The 22,069-nt window shown below is 37.7% G+C and overlaps 1 protein-coding gene across 3 annotated transcripts; it reads right to left on the minus strand.

Moving 5' to 3' along the window:
- Positions 1 to 278: 278 nt before the first annotated feature.
- On the minus strand, positions 279 to 21,719 carry LOC148862139 (large ribosomal subunit protein eL20-like). Of its 3 annotated transcripts, XM_088986175.1 has the most exons (6): positions 21,291 to 21,712; positions 14,514 to 14,589; positions 8,559 to 8,676; positions 2,719 to 2,834; positions 2,434 to 2,497; positions 279 to 690 (listed from the first exon to the last, which is right to left on the minus strand). In XM_088986175.1, the coding sequence occupies exons 1-6, from the start codon at positions 21,475 to 21,477 to the stop codon at positions 349 to 351; spliced, it is 903 nt and encodes a 300-aa protein (XP_088842301.1). In that variant the 5' UTR covers positions 21,478 to 21,712; the 3' UTR covers positions 279 to 348. The 3 variants fall into 3 exon arrangements, with proteins under 3 accessions (XP_088842301.1, XP_088842299.1, XP_088842300.1); XM_088986173.1 differs by lacking the exons at positions 8,559 to 8,676; positions 14,514 to 14,589; positions 21,291 to 21,712 and adding an exon at positions 2,948 to 3,148; XM_088986174.1 differs by lacking the exons at positions 279 to 690; positions 2,434 to 2,497; positions 2,719 to 2,834 and adding an exon at positions 6,801 to 7,060 and having other exon boundaries at positions 21,291 to 21,719.
- Positions 21,720 to 22,069: the final 350 nt, after the last annotated feature.

Raw genomic sequence — 22,069 nt, forward strand, 5'->3', positions numbered from 1 at the left:
CATTATTTCTGGGCCAAATCTGCCGTCCTATTCCTTATGGACTTATTCACAGAATGGCTTGGTTCATAATTTACCCCTGGCTGATTGATTGTATTGTATTGTTTTTTGATCCTTTAATGAATTGTCTTAGTCTTGATTACCAAATAATAAAATCACATCGTATTCCGTATCCATATTTTGAACCTTGGAGATACTTTTGAAAACTTGCTTGTCGATAAAATCCCTAAAATTAAACATGGAAAAATCAGCAAAACATCTCTCTACCATAAAAAACAAAATTTTCAAAAGCTTAAATCCCAATCTTAATTTCTCTCCAAGTAACTCGGTTCATTACATCAACCATAGGAATTACATAAACAAATTGGGCCTCGATGCCTTGTATGTGGTTTTAAGCTTCCTGGTTGGAGGCCTGACCTTTTTGAACACCAAGGGGAACTTAATCTTGGCATTGTGGAACTGCTTGGTGCTCTCTCTCTTGCAGAGGCTAGCTGGGATGGTGGCTGTTTTGATGATTTGGATGCATGGATACCTCACCCTGTGGCGAGAAGCCATCTCAATGTACATTTGCTCCACTGCCCCATTAAGAGTGGTGTCACGGTACTCCTTGTACATGTTGTGATAACCGGTTCGGCTTTGATAACGCAGCCAAATTCCATAGTTCTTGATTTTGGTTGGGTTCTTCTCAAATATCTGTAAGCACAAGAATGAAGTTAATGATGATATCATACTAAAACTCCAATAAGCAGTCGAAACAAATTAAGAGATCGACATTTTTAGCAAAAGAGAAGGCCAAAAAAAAAAACACAGATATCTTCTGCTTCTGATGTAAGCACTAAAAGCTAAAAAACAGTTTTATTAAATTTAAACCTTTCAAGGGATCACTGTCTTTCCAGGATCAAAGACTTTTCTGTTTTATATCTCCTCCGATAAGAAGAAATTGGCTGGTTATCAAGGCATGACTCTAGATGAAAGTTGCAAGATGGTTAAACAAAAATTATGCCATAACAGTAATTGCATGACAATTTTGTGCTACTACAACCTACACTCCTATTTTGGTTTGATTATTCTGCAACTATAATCCCTGTAGACTGGTTTTATTGCTCCTCTTTCTTCGAGTTCCTATATGGATCCCCCTCCATCCCTGCTGCTCCCATCTTTGCGGTTACCCTAAGAGATTTATTGCATAATTATTCTGAGACATAACAGTTATTTTTGGTTTGTCTTAGGATTGAGGATGACTATTAGGGAAAGGATGTGCCTCTAGGTTCAAGTCTTTAAACCCTGTAGACTGTTCTTATTCTACTCTTTCTTCAAGCCTATACATGGATCCCCTCACCCATTAAGGTTACACTCCGAGATGGTCCTACACTCCTACTCTTCCAAGGACTAAAGCTTTTTTTTCCAATAATTCATTTTAAAGAAAATCAACAAACCCATTTCCCTCATGAATGTGACCTTTACTTATAGAATGATAAAAATGCTAACCACCTACACCTACCTTGTCGATTTGTAATGATCATATCCTCATTGAGCTTATTGTAGTGAGAGCAGCACATTCATTATCTACTCTATAAAAACTCAGAAGTATATCCCATGTGGTGGTGGCAAGTTACTGCTGTTTGGTGTTTGCATAACAAAGGAGACCAACTCTTCTGAACTGGACTGCAGTGCCACAGTGGAGTAATTGAGCTTAACTTGATAGTTGTGCGCTGGGTAAGCCTAAACTGTCAGACATTGGTGGAGATTTTAGAAATCATGAAGGATTCATTCTCTCAGGTTTCTCGGATCAAGTAGGAGAAGGTAATTCCTTATGGACTTCAAGGTGACTGTCATGGAATGGCATTGAGGTTCAAGGTGACTATCATGCTATGATTGAGTGGTGTGTTCGCATTTGGAAAGACCTTGAAATCTCAGATATATGATCAGAGATCAAGGCACACTTGAATAGCTATTCAAATGGGTCACCAGATTGGCTTGGCAGAAGATTCTTTGGGAAGAAAGAAGGTGTCGTTAGCAGTCTGAAGTGTTTTAAGGGGAACTAGACCTAGGGTTATAACAACAAAACAATGCAAAAAAATTATGGAAACAAAATGGGCAACTCATACTTCTTTACTTTATAACAACATATGATGATAATTACATATCTTTAGGTTTGTTAAATCACATGGTTTCATTCTTGATTTCCAATGATGACTCATTCTAGAAAAAGAAGAGACCATGAACAGCAAATCGTACGAAACTACACGGTACTTTGAATTGTAACGATAAAAGTAAAAGGGATTCATCAAATTTCAAGAAGGTTCTACCATGTTTCCATTCTATTTTGTTTATCCTACTAAATTTCTTGCTTGACAAAATAAGACATTCTAACCATGCTCTTCTCAATCCAACGACCCCATCTAAAGCCTAATCGAGTAAAGAAATGACAAATACCTCGTTGATTGCCAGTACTTGCCCATTACTCTTCTTGACTTTCTTGAGCTTCCTCAAGAAGTACCTGGACAAATCAATCAAAAAACAACATGGCAGCTTCGTAAGTGTCACATACGCTCATAATAGTTAAAAATAGTCGGAAGAAATCAGTCCTCGTTACAGGCCTAGTACTTCATCGGAAGAAAACGATTCATATCCACCGAATTGCATGATATAAAGCAAGATACAAGTACTGGGAATCGAAGGAATAGCTCAGATTCGGTGCTTTGGGTTTGAATTCCTTACCAGAACTTCGACTTGGCGCGAACCTCGTTCGTGGCCCAGAGCTTCATCCTGTAGATCTTCGGATGCTGATCATTCTCGGAAGGGAGCGCTCTCCCGACCACCTGATATTGGTGAAACTGGATCCAGAAACGAGAAAACCATCATTAAAAAAACAAAAAAAAAAAAAAGGAAATCTAAAGACTAAAGGTACATTTTGCGAAAAACTGCAGAATACTGGAGAGAAGCTCACCCTGAAATTGCCCATTTTCAGATAAGAGAAGAGGCAGGACTCGAGAACAACACCCTACACTTCTCTCTCTCTCTCCCTCCCTCCAAGAGGAAGAATTAACAGTAGCGGGTTTGTTTCGTTTATATAGAACAATTGACAAGCGAGCATGATAAAAACCCTAAAAACTATACCTGGCAAAAAGTTGACATAAACCGCGAACCCGACCCAATCCAATCCGAAAAACAGGGTTAAAGGTCTCATATTTAGTGAAAATGACCCGACCCGCTCCGATCCAATCCTAAAAAAACGAAGTTAGATTGGGTTGGGTCATGGGTCAATCAGTTGACCTGATTGTCAAGTCTAATTGAAATTATTTATGCATTATTAAAAATTTTCACTCTTTAATTTTTTTATTTAGTCTTTACTTTTTTCTGTTTACTCTTTAAATTGTTAAATGTTGAAGTTTTTTATTTTATATTTGAAATTTTTAGGTTAATTCTTTTAATTTTGATATTTTTCATGTAAATTTTCTTTATTTTTTTAAATTTTAATTATTTTTTGGGATGACCTGAATTGACCCATGGGTCAACCCTAATTCAAACATTTTAGGGTTAAGGTCTAGCATTTGACAACATAACCCAAAATTCAACCCGATTCGAAATCAACCCGAAGTACCTTAACCCAACCCAAACCCGACCTATCCAACCCAATTGCTAGATACTAAAAACCCAAGACGGATTGGGTCGTTGAGATGTGCCTAAAGCTAGAGAAATTTCATGCAGTTCTGGGCTTGCTCGCATTTGGAGCAGGGCCCAACAAAATCCTCAACCCAAAGGCGAAGGCTAACACTAGGTCAGGATCTAGCAAATACAATCCAAGTGCCATATGAATCTTGAGAGTGATTTAGTTTTAACGAGTTGCTTTGAAGAAGCTACTAATGGGACCAGATTTAGCAAATTTAACATAACTAAGTATGTAAGTGAGCACTTGATAAATATTTTGACAACTGTTAAAAGTGGTTTTTAATATTTTTTAAGGATGGATTGAGGTAGGGACAGGTGTCAAAAAAATTTTCAAGTGTTCATTGAATATGCTTACAATATTGTGCCTATCTGATCCGAACTGGCTACTTATTAGCCTCACCCAAAAAATTTGGTGAAAATTGATTTCTTGAATATTGGAGATTTCTGGGTATTTTAGTTAACATAACTTTTAAGGTTTCATATGGACCTCATCTTGTAAAGCCAAAAGCCATTGCGTGAAATCTCTCCCAAAATGAGCACTAAAGCTTTTGTTAAGCTGCTTTCACTAAGTTGTTATAGAGAATCCATTATAAGAAGTTTCAGTGGAAAGCCCCGATTTTTGGTTGAAGGGTGGTAGATTTGGGGTTTCGAGAATTTTTACCAACATTTCTCATATTCCCTGAGTGCGGCCCACCTCACAAAGGTTGAAAACATCATATTTTCGTGTACAAAATATTATATAAAGATGTATTTATGTACGTAGGTAGTTATGGATATGTGTATTGATGCATGCATGCATACCCTTTAATGTATATATCTATATATTTATGTATATATTTTTGTTCATTAGAGTATTTATCTATTTATATATGTATATATCTATCTACATGTGTGTGCATATACATTGTATGTCAAAATTAGTACTTATGTATATATGTATGTATCTATCCATAAATTTCCTTAGGCCATGTTTGGTTGCAATGCAAATAAATTTGTGCTGATACAAAACCATGGCAATGCAAATGATTTGAGTGTAAATTCTGACCTATTTTTGTTTCAAATTTTAGATTATTTTGTTTGATTGCAGTACATATGAAGTAAATTAAAACATGAAGCAGAATAAAATAAAATCCAAAACAAAATTAAACAACAATTTACATTTTTTACATTTGCACTCCCATGCATTTGTAACCAAACACAGCCTTAAGATTTTAGAAAAAATTCTTCCAAGAAAATGATAACTATGTTTTTTACACATAATAATGAATTAACATAAACCCTTAAAGTTTAGGAAATAAATAGATTTGGTAGAAGGAAGTAAAGAAGGCAGGCCAACTTGAGCCCAAATTTTGGTTTGAGTTAGGGTTGACCTCGACCCAACTTAACCAAGCTCGCTTGCACCCCTACCCCTCACTCGATAGGGGTTTAAAATGATTAAATGAAGCATACATATTTCATTTAAAACGACTAAATGAAATCCTAATCACAATTACAAATTACTATAGCTATCGCAGGTGCAAATCACATCTGCCCCATGTTGTGATTTACATGAACTCACATACAGATGCAATAGAACACTTTAGGGAGGCGGAATCATGACTATTTATATTTTAAATTAAATCCAACTACTATGACTTAAATAGGCGATCAAGGAACATCATTTATCATTTAAATGTTAACGGTTATTAATTTTGAATAGGCACTTAATTGCATTCTAAAAAAAATAGTCATTTAATTCAAATTTGTGATCATATAAAGAGTATATTCAAATAAACTTGTTCTTTTTAGGCTCTGTTCGTTTTTCAGTAAGTTATTTATTTGGGTAAATGCATTTACTTGGATAAGTCTTTTCTGGGAAACACTTACCTAGGTAAGTGCATTTACCCATGCTCTTTTATTTCCTATGTAAATAAGGCAATGGTCAAAGGACATTTTTGTCTCATTCAAATTGACAACTTTCCCCCAATGTGGGAAAGTTATTTACCCATCGAGTAAGTGATACCCACGAAAATATACTTTCCCTGGTCCCCCTTCTCCTTTCTCAAAGTCCAGAAAAAGAACACCTCCTTAATGGTAGCTCTTCAACCTATTGTAAGCAAGTTGTTTCACAATGCTGAACACTCTTGTCTCTCCCAATTCAAATTATTACTATTTCACAAAAGATTTGTTTAGAGATTTTCCAACTCTGTTAATTGCAGTTTCTTACCCGATGCTTTGTTCTATACTGAGAACAAATTTACCTACAATCCAACAATAACTCAATTACTTAAGTGGAGGCAAATATCATTCTAAAAACAATGCCTTTAGATATGCCTCAGAACTTTAACTTCAAAATTCCTGAAACTATATCTTCAACAACAAGCGTAAGAACAATGGTATTAATACTATATTCCTACAATATAAATATTTTAGCCCAAGTATTTATGTATTTTTTGGTGCATGATATCTTTCTACCACTATTAATAATGTAAAATAAAAATATAAAAATATTATGTGGTGTAATGCATATGAACATGCGGGCGTTTTTATCACCTAAGCGTCACCTTGACATCTATGGTTAGGGTTCCAAAAGAAGTCTTGGTTTTCGGAGTATAACTGTGTCTTAATTGGAGAAATTTTGTTGAAAGAGAGGTTAGTTTCAGGGGTGAATGATATTGGCGGTTGGATTATTTGTCTTTTTCTTTTGAGTGATTTATTATCACCTTGTTTTTGTTTAATGAATTTTATCTTTATATCAAAAAATAATGTTGATAATTACTTCCACATTATAAAGATATTGATTTAATTTAATTTACTTTAAAGATTATTTTCCATTGATACATTGGCAAAAATAGTATGATTTAATTTTCGTTTACAAGACTCCCTCCCATGTTCGGTTCGATAGAAAAAGGGAGAAAATAGAGAGTTGAGGAAGTTCTTACCAAAATTTGTGAAATTACTCAAGAACTTTACCTCAATTTTCTGATTCTTATTTTCTATCAAATCAAACACAGCTTTAATAATTCTGTAAGTTTCGGGACACACATAATCATTCTATCTTTACATGCTTTTAAGTGTCTGCATTTTAGCATGACTAGGCACATTAGTGTTGGTTGCATTAAACGAGTATCTCAGACTTTATAAGGCCAAGCTGAATAAAAGTGTGCATGGAAGTGTTCATAAACACAAGCAATTTCAAGGTCCATTTGAACATCCAGGAACTTCAGTCACTTTTACAAGCTTACACAAAGACAATTTCCACGCAAACCTAAACCCACACAATATCATATTTAAACAAATAAGAATACTCAAATATACATCTATTTTCAGTCTTTACAATGTCATTGGTGCATCACCAGGTATGAGTCCCCTTTGTTGCACCGATAATAGCTGCAATTGTAACAAGAATGGCCTGTTGACAAGATGGCAAGAAATCACAATTCTTGAGTGAGTGAGAAAAGAGGAAAAAAAAGCACTATTTTATCTAATCTGCTTAAAATCGTAGAGTATAAGTTGTAAATAAATGGCCAAGAAAGAGAACCCCACAAGCCAAGCTAGTTGATGGAACAAAAATACTAAAATGTTCTTTTTATACACACACACACACAGAGCACATCTATGATGCAGTTTAAAGAGATGATGGATCTTCAATGCTGAATATTGCTGCCTCATGTTCAATACTGCATTAACGACATAACAGAAATATTGACCATGCCACAAGACATTATACAATTCATATTTAGTGGTCTCATTTTTTAGAGAAAAGTTTGGCCATCCACATTATACAATTCATATATGTTGATGCACACAAAAAATAAAAATAAAAAAACCTCCAAAATATAGTTTTACAAATTGGCATTAATACATCACCATGTGTTTCTACTTTCTACTCTCTCTCTCTTGTTAAGAATTTAGATTATTGACACTGCATTTTTAGTAGCATGTAAATTTCTGGTCAATTTTTAAATTTTAACTACAAACAATCACAAAGTAGAGTATTGTTATTGTTTCAAACAATGCGTGTAAATGAAAAAGAATTGCCAAGACACTCCTATAACTCATTGTTTCTAGCTGGCCTCTACTCCTTAGCATCTAAGACATTTAAACACATAGGCACTTGTGACCTTTTCACACAGTAGTGTTGATGAATGTTTCGGATGGTATAGATTCTGGGAACCTAGTACAAAATAATGGTCACAAGGACTTGATTAGCATCTTGGAATCAACCTCTCTGTGTAATCTGCAGGGTTAAGGCTGCATACATCTGTCCCTCCCCAGACCCCGCATTGGCAGGAGCATCATGCACTGGACTGTTCTTCGGACTGGATTAACATCAGATGTAGCAGCAAGAAAGTGTTCACATGGTTCTCCATTTTATCCTATTTCCATGAGGCATGTCGCAGCCCAACAGCCTTTTCCACATGTCAGAATAAGTTGATTTTTGATACTATGTATATTTTTCAAAGAAAATCAAGCAAAATAATATGGTAAATTTTAATTTATAAATTATAATCTAGAGGTTCCTCATCAGATAGATGGTTAGATCTATCAATATCAATCCCCCATGTAGCTGGAAACTCATCTCTGAAGTTCTCAAAACTCATCAGAGAAGAATAGAAGAAATTATGCCTTTCTAAAATAATTAAAAGCTCCTGGCTCATAAAATAGTTGGGCTTGTAGGAACAAATATGACTATTTCATAAAGAAAAGATACAACTGCAAATTAATTCAAACAGACCTTTTGTGATGACTCCTATGACACAAAATAGCTGTTTTTTGAAAGACAAAAGTCACTATCAACACTATGACCATGGTTGCCATGTAAAACATGGAAACTCAAATATTATACAAACGGAAAAATATGAAAATTACCATTATCAATTCAATTTAATGGAAGATCGGGAACTTACAGCAATTGTGCATGCAATATACCCAGGTTTCTCTCTATAATCCATTCTTCTGACACAAAGTAAAACAAAAGCTCCAACATACCAAGGAATGGCCGCTAGAAAGAAACCAATGATAAACCTACAAAGTAAACCAATATATATCATCAACTACATATACTCAGCAACAAACTCAACTGAAATATACTTAATCCTGAAATCCAGTAAACCAGTTAATCTTTGAAAAATAACATTATTCTAAAGCCAATTGTCAACCATTTTAGTTGTGATTATAAGATCAAATTTATGATATTTGAGAAAGGACACCTGAAGAAACTGCATTCACATGTAAAATCTTGAAGAATATTATTACAGTTATGACATGGAAATTGTTAGTGAAGGGGTATTTCGGTCTTTGTACCTGTCGAGAGTGCTGATGTGTACTATTATGTTAGTTCGAGTGTCTCTTACTTAAATAAGGGCACTTGTGTCTTTTCCAATCACATTAATAATATAATAACAGGTCTGGCCGAAACTAGGGTTGACTTTTTCCTATTTTCTAACCAGACCTTTTTTCTTCTCCTTCCTCTTTCTTCCTTCTTCTTTCCTCTCTTCCTTCTTGCTGTTTACTTTACAGCTAACAAACAAAACGGACTTCTAGGGCAGGCCGAACTTTAACATGGTATCAGAGCCACATCAAACAAATCAGACCTGCTAGAATTCTGTTTTCTGCGCATTCGAACTAGGGTTTTTCTTGGATTTCTCAGCCGTTGGTTGGAGACTGGGAAAAGGGCTGAAAAGGAGTGATCGCCCTCTTCCCCTGGAGGTTTCTATGCCTCCGGTGGTGTTGTTGGTGATTGGTTGCTGTGGTTTCTAAGCCCTCCCCTAATTAATGTAGGGCTGGTGTGTGTGGTGCAGTGGTGTTTCATTCCTTCGTGTGGTTGGCCTTCAGGCGATAAGGTAAGGAGTTTTTTTTTATGCATATTTTCTGTTATGGAACACATGAGAGGTGTGGTACAGATCATATGATGGGTTTTCATATTGCAGTATGCTAGGGTTTATGCTAGGGTTTACACTGGTTTGTGTGTGATTCGAAGGGAAGTAGTGTTTACTTAATGGTGAAACTTCCGGTAGCTGTAGAGTAGGGTTTGTGGTGTTACAAATACAGCTTTCAGCCTTTGTCATTGCTGAAATCAGTGTGCAGATTTCGGTGAAGTGTTTGTGTGCAGTGTGCAGTGTGCAGTGTGTAATGCTCAGGATTCAGTGATAAGGGAATTCGGCAATGGCAGATAACAATGATAGTAAACCTAGTGTGATGATATCTACTGACTACCTGAATGTCCAAATGACTTCCATTAAACTAAATGGAGAGAATTATGTCCCTTGGGCCAAGTCTGTAGAGGTTTTTATGAAGGCGAAGAAGAAGGTAAAGCACATAAGAGAGGAGAAACCCCCCACTAGTTCTCAGGAGTATGAAGATTGGGAACAGGAAGATGCACAGATTATCACATGGTTGTGGAACAGTATGGAACCCAGAATCAGTGTGAACTTCATGTTTCTTGACACAGCCGAAGAGGTGTGGGATCATGCTAAGAAATTGTATTCTGGTCAGGATAATACAACTAGGGTATATCAAGTGTATCAGGAATACTTCAATCTGCAACAGGGAAATCAGAGCCTTGAAGAGTACTATGCCAGTATGAGAAATATCCGTAATGAGCTAAATGTCTATCAACCTCTCACTTCTGATGTCAAGGTTCAACAGCAACAGAGAGAGCAGCTTGATGTGACTCGATTTCTGGTGGGGTTGAAGTCTGAGTATGAACCAGTACGAGCCGAAATACTAAGAGGATCTGCCCTTCCATCTTTAGAGGTGTTTGCTCGTCTTCGGAGGACTTCCATTGGATCTATGGAAAACTCTAATATCTCAGATAAATCAGCATTTGTAGTGTCAAGAGGAAAAGGTGGCAGAAGTGGGGCTCGAGGAGCCCAGCCTAGCCGTGGTGGCAGTAGTGGTCTAGTGTATGGCCGGAGTGGTAGTGGTGGATCGACACATATCTGTGGTGGTGGTCGTACTGGAGGCAGAGATTCAGGGGGAGATCGTGGTAGAGGACGTAGCTCGAGTCCACGGAGGTGTACTCATTGTGGTTTGGATGGACATACTACTAACTACTGCTATGACTTACATGGTCCACCCTCGACGTGGGCCAACCATGCCATGACTAGTGATACCAGTTCTAGCTTTAGACAGGAGAACCGATCAGCTGACCACATGCCTTCTACCTCTCCAGATGGTCCAGGCAAGGAGATGGTGAGTGTTCCTCGTGATGAGTATGAAAGGTTTGTTCAATCCACATCGCAGCAGAACACAACTACCTTTGCACACTCAGGTATGGCTTGTTTGGCATCCACACCCAACCCCTGGATTATTGACTCTAGAGCCTCCGATCACATGACGGGAACTCCAGGTGTGTTTTCATCTCTCATTCATTGCTCAACATCACAATCTGTTACCCTTGCTAATGGCTCCGCATCATCTATTCGTGGTGTTGGTAATGTTGACCTAGACCCTGTGTCCTTATCCTCTGTTTTATATGTACCTAAACATCCATTTAATCTTATGCCCGTTAGTAAGCTGACCAAGTCCCTCAATTGCTCAGTTACATTTTACCCCTCTATGTGTGTTTTTCAGGATCTCAAGACGGGGATGAAGATTGGTGGAGTGCATGAAGCCAGTGGACTGTATTATCTTGATGGTGGTGGAAGAACGTCAACGGCCCTTCAGTCATCTATTCCTCCTCTCCAGTGGCATTGTAGATTTGGCCATCCTTCGCTGAAAGTGCTGAAGTCCTTGGTCCCTTCGTTGAGTCAACTTTCTGTTCTAGATTGTGAGTCGTGTCAATTTGGGAAACACCATCGTGTTCCCTTTAGTTCTAGGGTTGATAACTGTGTGTCGAGTCATTTTTCTTTAATTCATTCAAATGTTTGGGGTCCTTATAAAGTGATGTCATATAATGGACACAGATATTTTGTTATTTTTGTTGATGACTTTTCAAGAATGGTGTGACTCTATTTAATGAAAGAAAGAACTGAATTATTTGCCATCTTCCAGAAATTTTATGCTGAGATCCGCGGTCAATTTGGCATTCACATCAAAATTTTCCGTTCTGATAATGGCCGCGAATACTTGTCTTCATCCTTTCAAGAATACTTGGACCAACATGGCATTATACACCAAACTTCATGTGCCTACACCCCACAACAAAATGGAGTTGCTAAGAGAAAGAACCGACATCTTGTAGAAACAGCACTCACTCATACACCACATGAACGCTCCCAAACTCTTTTGGAGTGATGCAATGCTCACCTCTTATTTCTTAATTAATCAGATGCCCACGTCTATTCTTGATGGTCGTTCTCCTTTTAGTGTCTTGTTCCCCAACATGTCTCCGTTTCCGCTTCCTCCTCGGGTATTTGGGTGTGTCTGCTTCATCCATAATCTGGGTCCCGAGACTGACAAGTTAGATGCACAATCCCTTAAGTGTATCTTCCTTGGCTATTCCTGGACTCAGAAAGGGTACAAGTGTTACCATCCCAGTTCTCGTCGTTCTTTGGTATGTGCTAACATTACTTTCTTCGAGTCTACTCCATTCTTCGTGGGGTCCGGTGATGCTGCTTCCTCCACATCATCTCCTCCTCTTCCCCTTCCTGTGACTGATCCTCCTCCTATGGTTCCAATCGTGCCTACGTCTTTGCCTCCGGTGCCATCGTCTGTTGCCCATCCACCTATCCATCACGTGTATACACATCGCCCACGTGTACCGGCTACGCCTCCTCCGTCTTCATCACCGTCGACAGATCCGGCTCCAGATCCAACACCAACCTCCGACTTTGATCTCCCTTTTGCCTTACGGAAAGGTAAACGCACCTGTACCCTTCACCTTATTTCCAATTTTGTTTCCCTTACTCACCTCTCCGCCTCCCATCGCCAGTTCATCTCCTTGTTATCCTCAGTGGTGGTTCCTAATGATGTCCAGGAAGCCCTTACCTCTCCAGAGTGGTGTCGTGCTATGGAAGAAGAGCTCTCTACCCTCCATCATAATCACACTTGGGACCTCACTGCTCTTCCTCCTGGGAAGTAGGCTGTCGGTTGTAAGTGGGTGTATACCGTTAAGTACTTGCCAGATGGTCGTGTTGAGCGCCTGAAGGCATGATTGATTGCAGAAGGGTACTCCCAAACTTATGGCATTGACTACACAGAGACATTCTCCCTGGTTGCTAAGATAGGGTCAGTTCATGTTGCCATCTCCCTGGCAGCTATGTATGATTGGCCTCTACATCAACTAGATATCAAAAATGCCTTTTTGCATGGTGATTTGCTCGAGGTCTACATGGAGCAACCACCAGGGTTTGTTGCTCAGGGGGAGGATGGTAAGGTATGCAGACTTAAGAAGCAAACAGTTGTGGCAAGAAGCAGAATATAGGGCCATGGCACATACTGCTTGTGAATTAGTGTGGCTAAGAAACCTTGTACAGGAGATAGGATATGACATCAGTACTCCAATGAAGCTTTATTGTGACAATCAGGCAGCGGTTCATATCTCTTCCAATCCGGTGTTTCATGAAAGAACCAAGCACATCGAAGTTGACTGTCATTTTGTGAGAGACAAGGTGCTGAATGGAGTCATAGAGACTGCATATGTTAATACAGGAAATCAATGGGTAGACTTGTTTATAAAAGGTTCGAGTCGGGGGAGAGTGGACTACATATGTAACAAGCTGGGATTATATGATATATACTCACCAACTTGAGGGGGAGTGTTAGTGAAGGGGTATTTCGGTCTTTGTACCCGTTGAGAGTGCTGATGTGTACTATTATGTTAGTTCAAGTGTCTCTTACTTAAATAAGGGCACTTATGTCTTTTCCAATCACATTAATAATATAATAACAGGTCTGGCCGAAACTAGGGTTGACTTTTTCCTATTTTCGAACCAGACCTTTTCTCTTCTCCTTCCTCTTTCTTCCTTCTTTCCTCTCTTCCTTCTTGTTGTTTACTTTACAGCTAACAAACAAAACAAACTTCTAGGGCAGGCCGAACTTTAACAGAAATAAAACAAAATAAAATAAATTAAAGGAATCCAAAGATCCAGATCCTAAGAAAAAATAAGGGAAAAAGAAAACTTGTAGAAATAATTCATCAATGTGAATCAAAAATTTCTAGCCTAGATTCAATCATATGCAAGCCCATTAGACAAATAAAAAGAAAAAGAGGGGGAGGGGAATGAAAACCTTAGACAAGACTCAGTTTGTTGCTAGGTAAAAACCTTGATTTTGCACCTATTAACTTTTTTGATGAATGTAAGAGGCCAACCAAAGTAGTTTCAAGTATGTTGACCCATGAAGGTTATAATTCCTTTTCACTGCAATATTCTATTTATATGCTAGGATGGATCCATGTCAGATGCCCACTCAAGCTCTCCAAACCACCAATAGAAATTGTCCAATTTTGTGAACTATTTCCATGGACTATGATATAATGGTGTTGGAACTCGGAAAATATGGTAGCTCAGGCAAGAGTCATACTAAAATATGAAGCCAGTCTCTGATTCAAGATGTTTACAGAGTTTATTCAAATTTACAAGGCAACTTAATTAAGCCTTCTCATCCATTGATTGAAATGAGTCAATTTTCATTTTCTATGATTCTCAAATAAGAGTTCAGATATAAATTATGACATATTTGAGCGCACTCGTTTTATATTTAGAGTAGTAGATCACTACAAGTGGTATAGAGATTCCAAGCTTATTGTCTATTTTCCTTGTTTCTCATCTCTTTAGTAATACAATCCTCTTACTAATAGAAGTTTCATTTCCTATGAGTATAGTGAAATAGAGAGGTCAACTGCCTTGATTTGGCTGTATGAATTTATTCTATGAAGAAAACATGAAGAATAAATAAGACTACGTCAACGGACTTACAAAAACCAGCCAACACCGATGCCACAGCAAGGAAGGCGGCGCTCTCTTACAGGTCTTCCTTCAGCTATTGCATAAGCTTCAATAACATCAAAACAATATTAGAAACTGAAAGGTCACATGCAAGAGAGAGAGAGAGCAAAAATTTACACTCTCACTTCAAGGTGGTGGTTGTTTATATATATATATATATCTTATGAGCACTAGGGCTGCATCTAATTTATTATGTTCATAGGGCTGTGTACAATGTTATAGACACTAAGTTCAGAAATCTTTTAGTAGAAATCTATCTAGAAGTAGCATTTTCTGGCCTTCAGAGTATATATTAACTGCTTTCCTAATGTTTTTGGAGTAGAGGACCTCCAAGGTGGAACCCATCAATAAGATGATTTAGATTAAACAGCCAACATGTGTACTTTTATTTTGAATTGAGTACAGATCAAAGAGACTTTTCTGATGAATAAGCAAGTAAGCAGCAGGATGAATGCGGAAGTAGAAATCAGCTGGGCTGAGGCCAACCTACTACCATATATAGAAGAAGCAGTGCGATTCATCCCTACTAACTCCATTTTAGCTAATTTCTGCTAGAGAGTTGGCAGACCTTTCAAACCATCTCAACAATGTACTCATGCTGGACACAAAGACCATGCTCCTGTAACAAGGTGAAGATATAGCCACAGGACTGTGCTAGTGCTCTTGTTCACCTACTTACAACTTGAGAGAGCCCTATAATTTCCAAATATCATACCCATTTTTTCTTTTTTTAGTAGAATTATTATTTTTCTTTTTTGATCAGAAACGATAACTTTCATTAGAGATAAATTAACCTGAAATACAGAATTCAACCCTTATTAGAAAAGGTTGGGCCAATAAACATCAAACATTACAGCACTGCCCAAAAAAGATTCTCCCTTGCAGTCCCTTGTTTTGCTAGGGCGTCAGCAAAACCATTTGCTGATCTCCTTACCCACTTGAACCAAACACCCACCTCCCTTGTTATGCTGAGAATTTCCCTTATCAGCTGTCTATTTTGCCAAATTCCTAGCTGCCCTGATTGCATCCACCCAATTACCAACTTGGAGTCTCCCTCTATCTCAATCTGCTGTAGCCCCAACTGTTTGGCCAGTTTTACACCTTGATGTAGTGCCAAGATTTCCGCTCTTAAGAAATTTCCAACTCCTATTGGACCTGAAAACAAAGCCATTATCTTGCGTTCATTATCTCTGAAAACACCTCCTATACCAGATGAGTCTGGATTACCTATAGAGCTTCCATCAAAGTTCAGTTTCACCCTTTGTTGTGCCGGTGGGGACCAAACTTCCTGTATCATAGCTTTGGAAGTAGTAGTAGATGCCACAATACCCTAACTTCTATAAATGTCTTCAACTGATAAATACTTAAAAAGATCACAGGATTTCAACCAATGGATAACCTTAGTAGTTATTCCTTCCACAACCTCTTCCTTGGATCTACATCTGCCTTTAAAGATCCTATTGTTTCTTTCCTCCCACACTGACCACAATACAGCATCTCTAGTGGCTCTCCACATAATCCTTCCACGAACCGTTGATTGCCTGTAAAAAGTTGGATCAAAGAGGTTTACCATGCTTGAAGAGGGAGTCCACCTGAAGCCAAAGAGAGAAGAGAACCAAGACCAAATAAAGAACACAAAGGGACATGAGATTAGTAAATGTGAAATTGTCTCACCAGAACCCAAACAGAGGCAACAAACATGGGGGAGAGGCACATATTTGGCTTCTTTTTCTGCAATAAATCAAAGGTGTTGATTTTTTGGAGTACCATTTCCCAACAAAAGGCCTGAATTTTAGGGGGTACAGGGCTACCCCACACCTCCTTTGAAGGAAAGTTTCCTACAAGGTTAGAAGTCTGAAGCAAAATGTTATAGAAAGAAGAGCAATTGAAAAAACCAGAACGGGAAGGTTTCCAAATTCTGCTATCTCTATAGGACTGATCAAGAAAGACTTCCCCTAACTGAGTGACCAAATCATCAACCATCCCCATTTCAACCCTTAGACCTCTTCTCAAGCCCAAATTCCAGGAGTTTTCAACAAACATTGAAGAGATCACTTTTCTTTTGCTTTCAGACAAGGAGTAAATAGAAGGAAATCTATCTCTGAGGGAGTTTTCACCAACCCAAACATCTTCCAAAAGCAAGACTTTATTTCCAGCGCAGACGTCATATTTGAAATAAGGAAGCATAAGAGGCAAAATACCTTGAATAGCTTTCCAAGGAGAACACTGAGAAGCCCCAGGGTCAAGTCCTGCATCCCAGTCGTTATCTGCCAATCCATGAATACTAACAATCACTCTAGACCAAAGTCTGTCCTATTCCATGGTAGTCTCCAAATCCATTTCCCCAGCAAAGCCATGTTTCAAAATCTTATATTTCCTAACCCAAGGCCTCTATCATCCCTACTCCTAGAAACCACCTCCCACTTCACTAAGTGATCCTTCTTAGTATCCCCTAGTTCCCACAAGAAATCCCTCATTATCTTCTCTAACTGGTTAGCTACTTTCATTGGTACTCTAAAGGTAGATAGGAAATAAACTGGTAGGTTGACTAAGGTTGACTTGATTAAGGTTATCCTACCCCCTAAAGAGATGTAATTCATCTTCCAATTTGCTAACCTCTTGGAGAATCTTTCACTTACAGGGTACCAAAAACTCTCAACCATTGGGTTTCCTCCCAATGGTAGCCCCAAATATTATAAAGGCCAGCCCCCCACTTCACACCCCAAAATCCTAGCTAGGGAATCCACCTCCTCTCTACCTAGATTGAGCCCTACCACACAACTTTTTCCCCAATTCAGTTTAAGATTGGACTTCCTTTCAAATTGAAACACTAGACTCTTTAAGTTCTGTAATTCCCCTTACTCCCCGTCACAAAATGAGATGATGTCATCTACAAATTGTAAGTGTGTGACCACTACCTCCTACCAATCCTCCAACCTCTTATCAAATTGTTAGCATCGGCCCTCGAAATCATGGCACTCAGCACATCAGCTATTAGGGTAAAGAGGAATGGGGACAATGGATCTCCTTGCCTAATAACCCTCTTTGCAGGGAAGAAACCCCTAGCTATACCATTCACCAATATTGACAAATGACATGAAGAAATGCATCCCTTTACCCAACTGCACCATTTCTCCCCAAACCCTCTCCGCTTGAGAACCTCTAGTAAAAAATCCCAGTCCACCATGTCATATGCCTTTTCAAAATCCAATTTGCAAACCAACCCCTTTTCCTTTCTCCTCCTCTTCACCTCAACACATTCATTGGAAATAAGTATTTGATCTACAATTTGTCTTCCTTCTACAAAGGCCCCTTGATACGGTGAGATTAGAGATGAGAGAATCTTTTTTAATCTTAGTGCTAGGACCTTAGAGATGATCTTATACATGCTTCCCACCAGGCTTATAGGTCTGAAATTCTTTGGTTGGAGAGCGTCCTTCTTCTGAGGAACCAAGATAATAAAAGTTGCATTTGCTCCCGAGTTAAATTTGGTAGAATTATCATACCCATTGAACCAACCAATCTCAGTCCTTGAAGCAAGAATAGGTAGCTTAGCCCTGAGAGTAATTAATCCCAAGATGTGCACACATAATAGAAAAACTATATAATAAGCAATGACTAGTTTTTCATCCCTAGCAGATGATGAGAGCACATATCTATATTTGAATCTTTTTGAAGCTATAAAAGGATTTTTAATAAGATGCAAGGAACTGAAAGATAGAAAGTATGTTTTGTTTTGCAGTGGAAAAAATAAAGAACCCAAAAAGTTTCTCCCTTTGCCTTTGACTCAAAGTTGAATGGAAATTGGGAAGGCATGAAGGAAATGATTGACACCAATACCCCATGTGTCAGAACAGCTAATTTGCGGGAAATAATTAGTCACGAATTACTTTTTTTTTTAATCAATGGAGAGATTTAATATTGCCAAATTTACCAAAATGCTTGTACCATATGTTAATTTATGTAAACTACAGTAAGAGAACAAATATGAGTTATCCATTTACCAAAATACTTAACATAAATCTGTAGTTGTTAGACGACGGTTTATTCATTTCATAGTTGACTCAACAACTCATGGTTTACATGTTGGCTAGTGATCCAAGTTCTCAGGATGCAACCCAACAGGCAACAGCAACAAACTAAACTTTGTAACATCCGTTTGTTAAGTTAAGAAGGTTATATATAGTCTATGGAACATGGATTGGAAATGTCTCACATTGTGGGTGCCAAGCCCAAATAAAGGATGATGGTTGTGTCAAGTTGGTAGCCAGCATCAAAACTTTTTTGCCAAACTCTTGTGAACATGTATCTTGAACTGTCATTCATTCTCATGCCAAGGCATTCCTTGACAGAAAATGTTATAACTTAACCTGAGTATGTGATAAATGGACTAGGACATACTAGGATTTTTCTTTTTTTATTTTTTATTGGAAGGGCATACTGGGATGTTCCATAGAAGCAATGAAGTAAAACAAGGTTCAGTTGTGAAGAGAAATGAGCAAGGGTTCCCACAACTTTTCAAATGAAAATGGGTAAAGAAGTCAGTACAAGATACAAGAATTTGATCAGCTATTTGAAATGTAGGAACATTAACAAGCAAGACCATAGAATTAGCATACACAATGAAAAGAATAAGGATTAACATAACATGCTTATAATAAACTAAACGGAAGAGGAAAAAGATAAAGAAATTGATAGCTGTGAGTAATGGTAATTAAGAGAAGTCAATAATAGAAATAGAGTAGCAACAATATTAGACAATGATCTAAAAATAGAATTCTAAATGTTAAAAGAACTGGAGATAAAATAGATTTTTTTGAAAGGAAAGCATTAATGTAATTAGTGCTAATGCACCTTAGGCGGGTTTACAAGAAAACATTAAAAGACAGCTTTGGGAAAAACATGGATTAATTCAAGAAATTTTAAATGGAGAAAGGATTTTCGTAGGAGATGATTTAAATGGTCATGTGAGGAAAAAAGTGCAGGGTTTGGAAATACAAACCCTAAGAAGAAAGATGAACATTAATAAATGTGTAACACCATACTAGGAAAGCAAGGCCCTTCGCTAATGAAACTGAAGCTATTTTTAGTTTAACACCCAATTTGACATTTCCCTTGTTAATTCTCTAACTCAACAAGGAGTAAGCACAGGACACTGTTTGGGGTGAATATCCTCTAGGGTAAAGCTGATTTAAGCAAAAATTGATTTTGGGAACCAGGAAAAGTAGTAAAGGTCTGTCTTTATGTGTATTTAGAGATGCACATACTGCCTATACACTCTTAAATACAGATTCCAGTATAATTAATAAAACTCAATAGCTATTGGTAAAAATGAACATTTAATAATGTTTAAAAGCGGACCGAATTCAAGTAAAATAGACTTTTCCTCACTAAGAAAATAAGATGAGTGATGTACAAGGATTCAACAGTTATTTTAGGGGAAACTTAACCTCACAGCATAGATTCATGTAAGTAAATGATCAAATTAGAACATGGAAGAAAAAGTGAGAAAAAAATAAGTGTGTAAGAATTAACTGGTTAAATATAAAAGGATAAAATTCAAACAATTTAAAAACAAATTAATAGTAGAAGGAAAATGAAATTTAGACGAATAGATGAAAGCACCAATAATTTAACAATGGATATGGCATTAAATAGAATGGAATGGCAAAACAGTACTCATGTAGCCAACCCCATATAGTTGGGATAAGGCTTGGATGATGATGATGATGATGGGCCCTTATATCCCTTGAAATGACCAAGGGAAATGGTAAGGCATTAAAGTAACTTGGTAGTGGAATGAAAATGTTCAAAATGGAATCAAAGCAAAACAAGCATGTCATAAAGATATGAAAAGGGAAAAAAGAATGGAAATAAGGGCCCATAATTTAACAATGAATGACAGAATAGAGTGGACAGTGGGACAAGATTCATATGGCAGACTCCATATAATTAGAACAGGGCTTGAGTTGAAGAGTAAATATCTTATTGATGAGAATGAAAAGGTTCAATATAAAATCAAAGCAAATCAAGTATGTTATAAAGATTGGCATAAAATAAAAAGAATGGATATAAGGGCCCACAATTTAACAATGAATATGGCAGAACAGAGTGAAGAGCGGAAAATGATTCATATAGCAGACTCCATATAGTTAGAACAAGGCATGAGTAGATGAGTAAAGATCTTATTCAAGAGAACTTGTTTCCTTCTGTGAAATCAGCTTTGATTCAAGTGATCCAAATTGTAGTCACAAGTATGCACTATGAATCCAAAAAGTATGATTCAACCTATTACAGTTGAAGAAAAACGCAGAAAGATTATTTCAATGCATGTGCAGATGTGGGAAGTAAGAAAAATAAAGTCATTGATAATCAATTATTTTTAGAAAAAGCCATGAAAGTATTTATTCAAATAGATTAATTTACAACATACTCAAAGATCCAAACTGAAAACCAAAAGAAAGGTCAAAAAAAAAAAAAAAAAAAAAAACAAGAGACAGTATATCTTAAACACTTTTTCAATATGCCGGAAAAAAAACAATAGTTTCGTCCCATAATAATAACATTAAGGAATCACAACAATTCAGAAATAAATCCACCATGGTGTTGTTATACTTCACCGTTAAACTCATTCGCCATAAGATCATCGTAAATTCATAAACCATACCTTACGGTTTTCAACAACGATCCTACAAGAAAAGCAGCAATTCCCAAAATTGCAACAAACCCAGAGAATATAATTCCTACCTGGAATGGCTTGATAGCCATGAGCGTAAAAAGCAGGATCAGAAGGGGAAGCCGCACCCGGCGGTGGAACCGGCTGTGGAAATCCAATGGCCGGCTGTGAATAGCTCGGAACTCCTTGAAACGTCCCATAGTGCTGCTGCTGCTCCTGATCGCCAACGTATCCTCTACTCTTCCCTTCTTCACTCATCTTCAGATTAAAAACAGAAAATTAAGGTTAGGGTTTCCTCCGTCAAATGCGATCGTCGTCCTCTTTGTCTCTGTAACAATTTCCAGATCAAAGCCCTGGAAAGTCAAAACAGCTGGGGTTTAATTTTATCCTTTATTTCCTTTTTCAGAGCTTTTGTCACTGTTTACAGTTGAGAAATTTTCAGCTTGATCTGAAATTCTGAAATTCTGAATTCTGATCTCGTGCAGTTCGTGCCAAGTAATTTGGGCTTGGGCAGGTCCAATATATGATTGGGTCCAGTTGGACTGTAGACAGATGCCCTGGGCCCACTTGGGATCAGAACGGATAAACTGAACAGTGTTGGGACCATGGGCCCGCCCATGACAATATCGTGCTGATGACTGATCGATACGTGGTTTGGCCAGGTAGATGTATTGGTGGGTCCAGGTTTCTGTTCACGAGATATACGTGATGTGCGGTCGAGATAAAAACAAATTGTGGATCAGATGGTTGATAAATGGTCACAAATCACAATCTCTATGCCTGGACCTACGGCCCTCGTGGCCGAACCGAAGGATGCATTTACCGACCCATCGGGCTGATGCATTCAAAA

Source organism: Nelumbo lutea, chromosome 4 (genome assembly GCF_056320005.1).
Source record: "Nelumbo lutea isolate HS-2025 chromosome 4, American lotus-T2T, whole genome shotgun sequence".
Taxonomy (NCBI): domain Eukaryota; kingdom Viridiplantae; phylum Streptophyta; class Magnoliopsida; order Proteales; family Nelumbonaceae; genus Nelumbo; species Nelumbo lutea.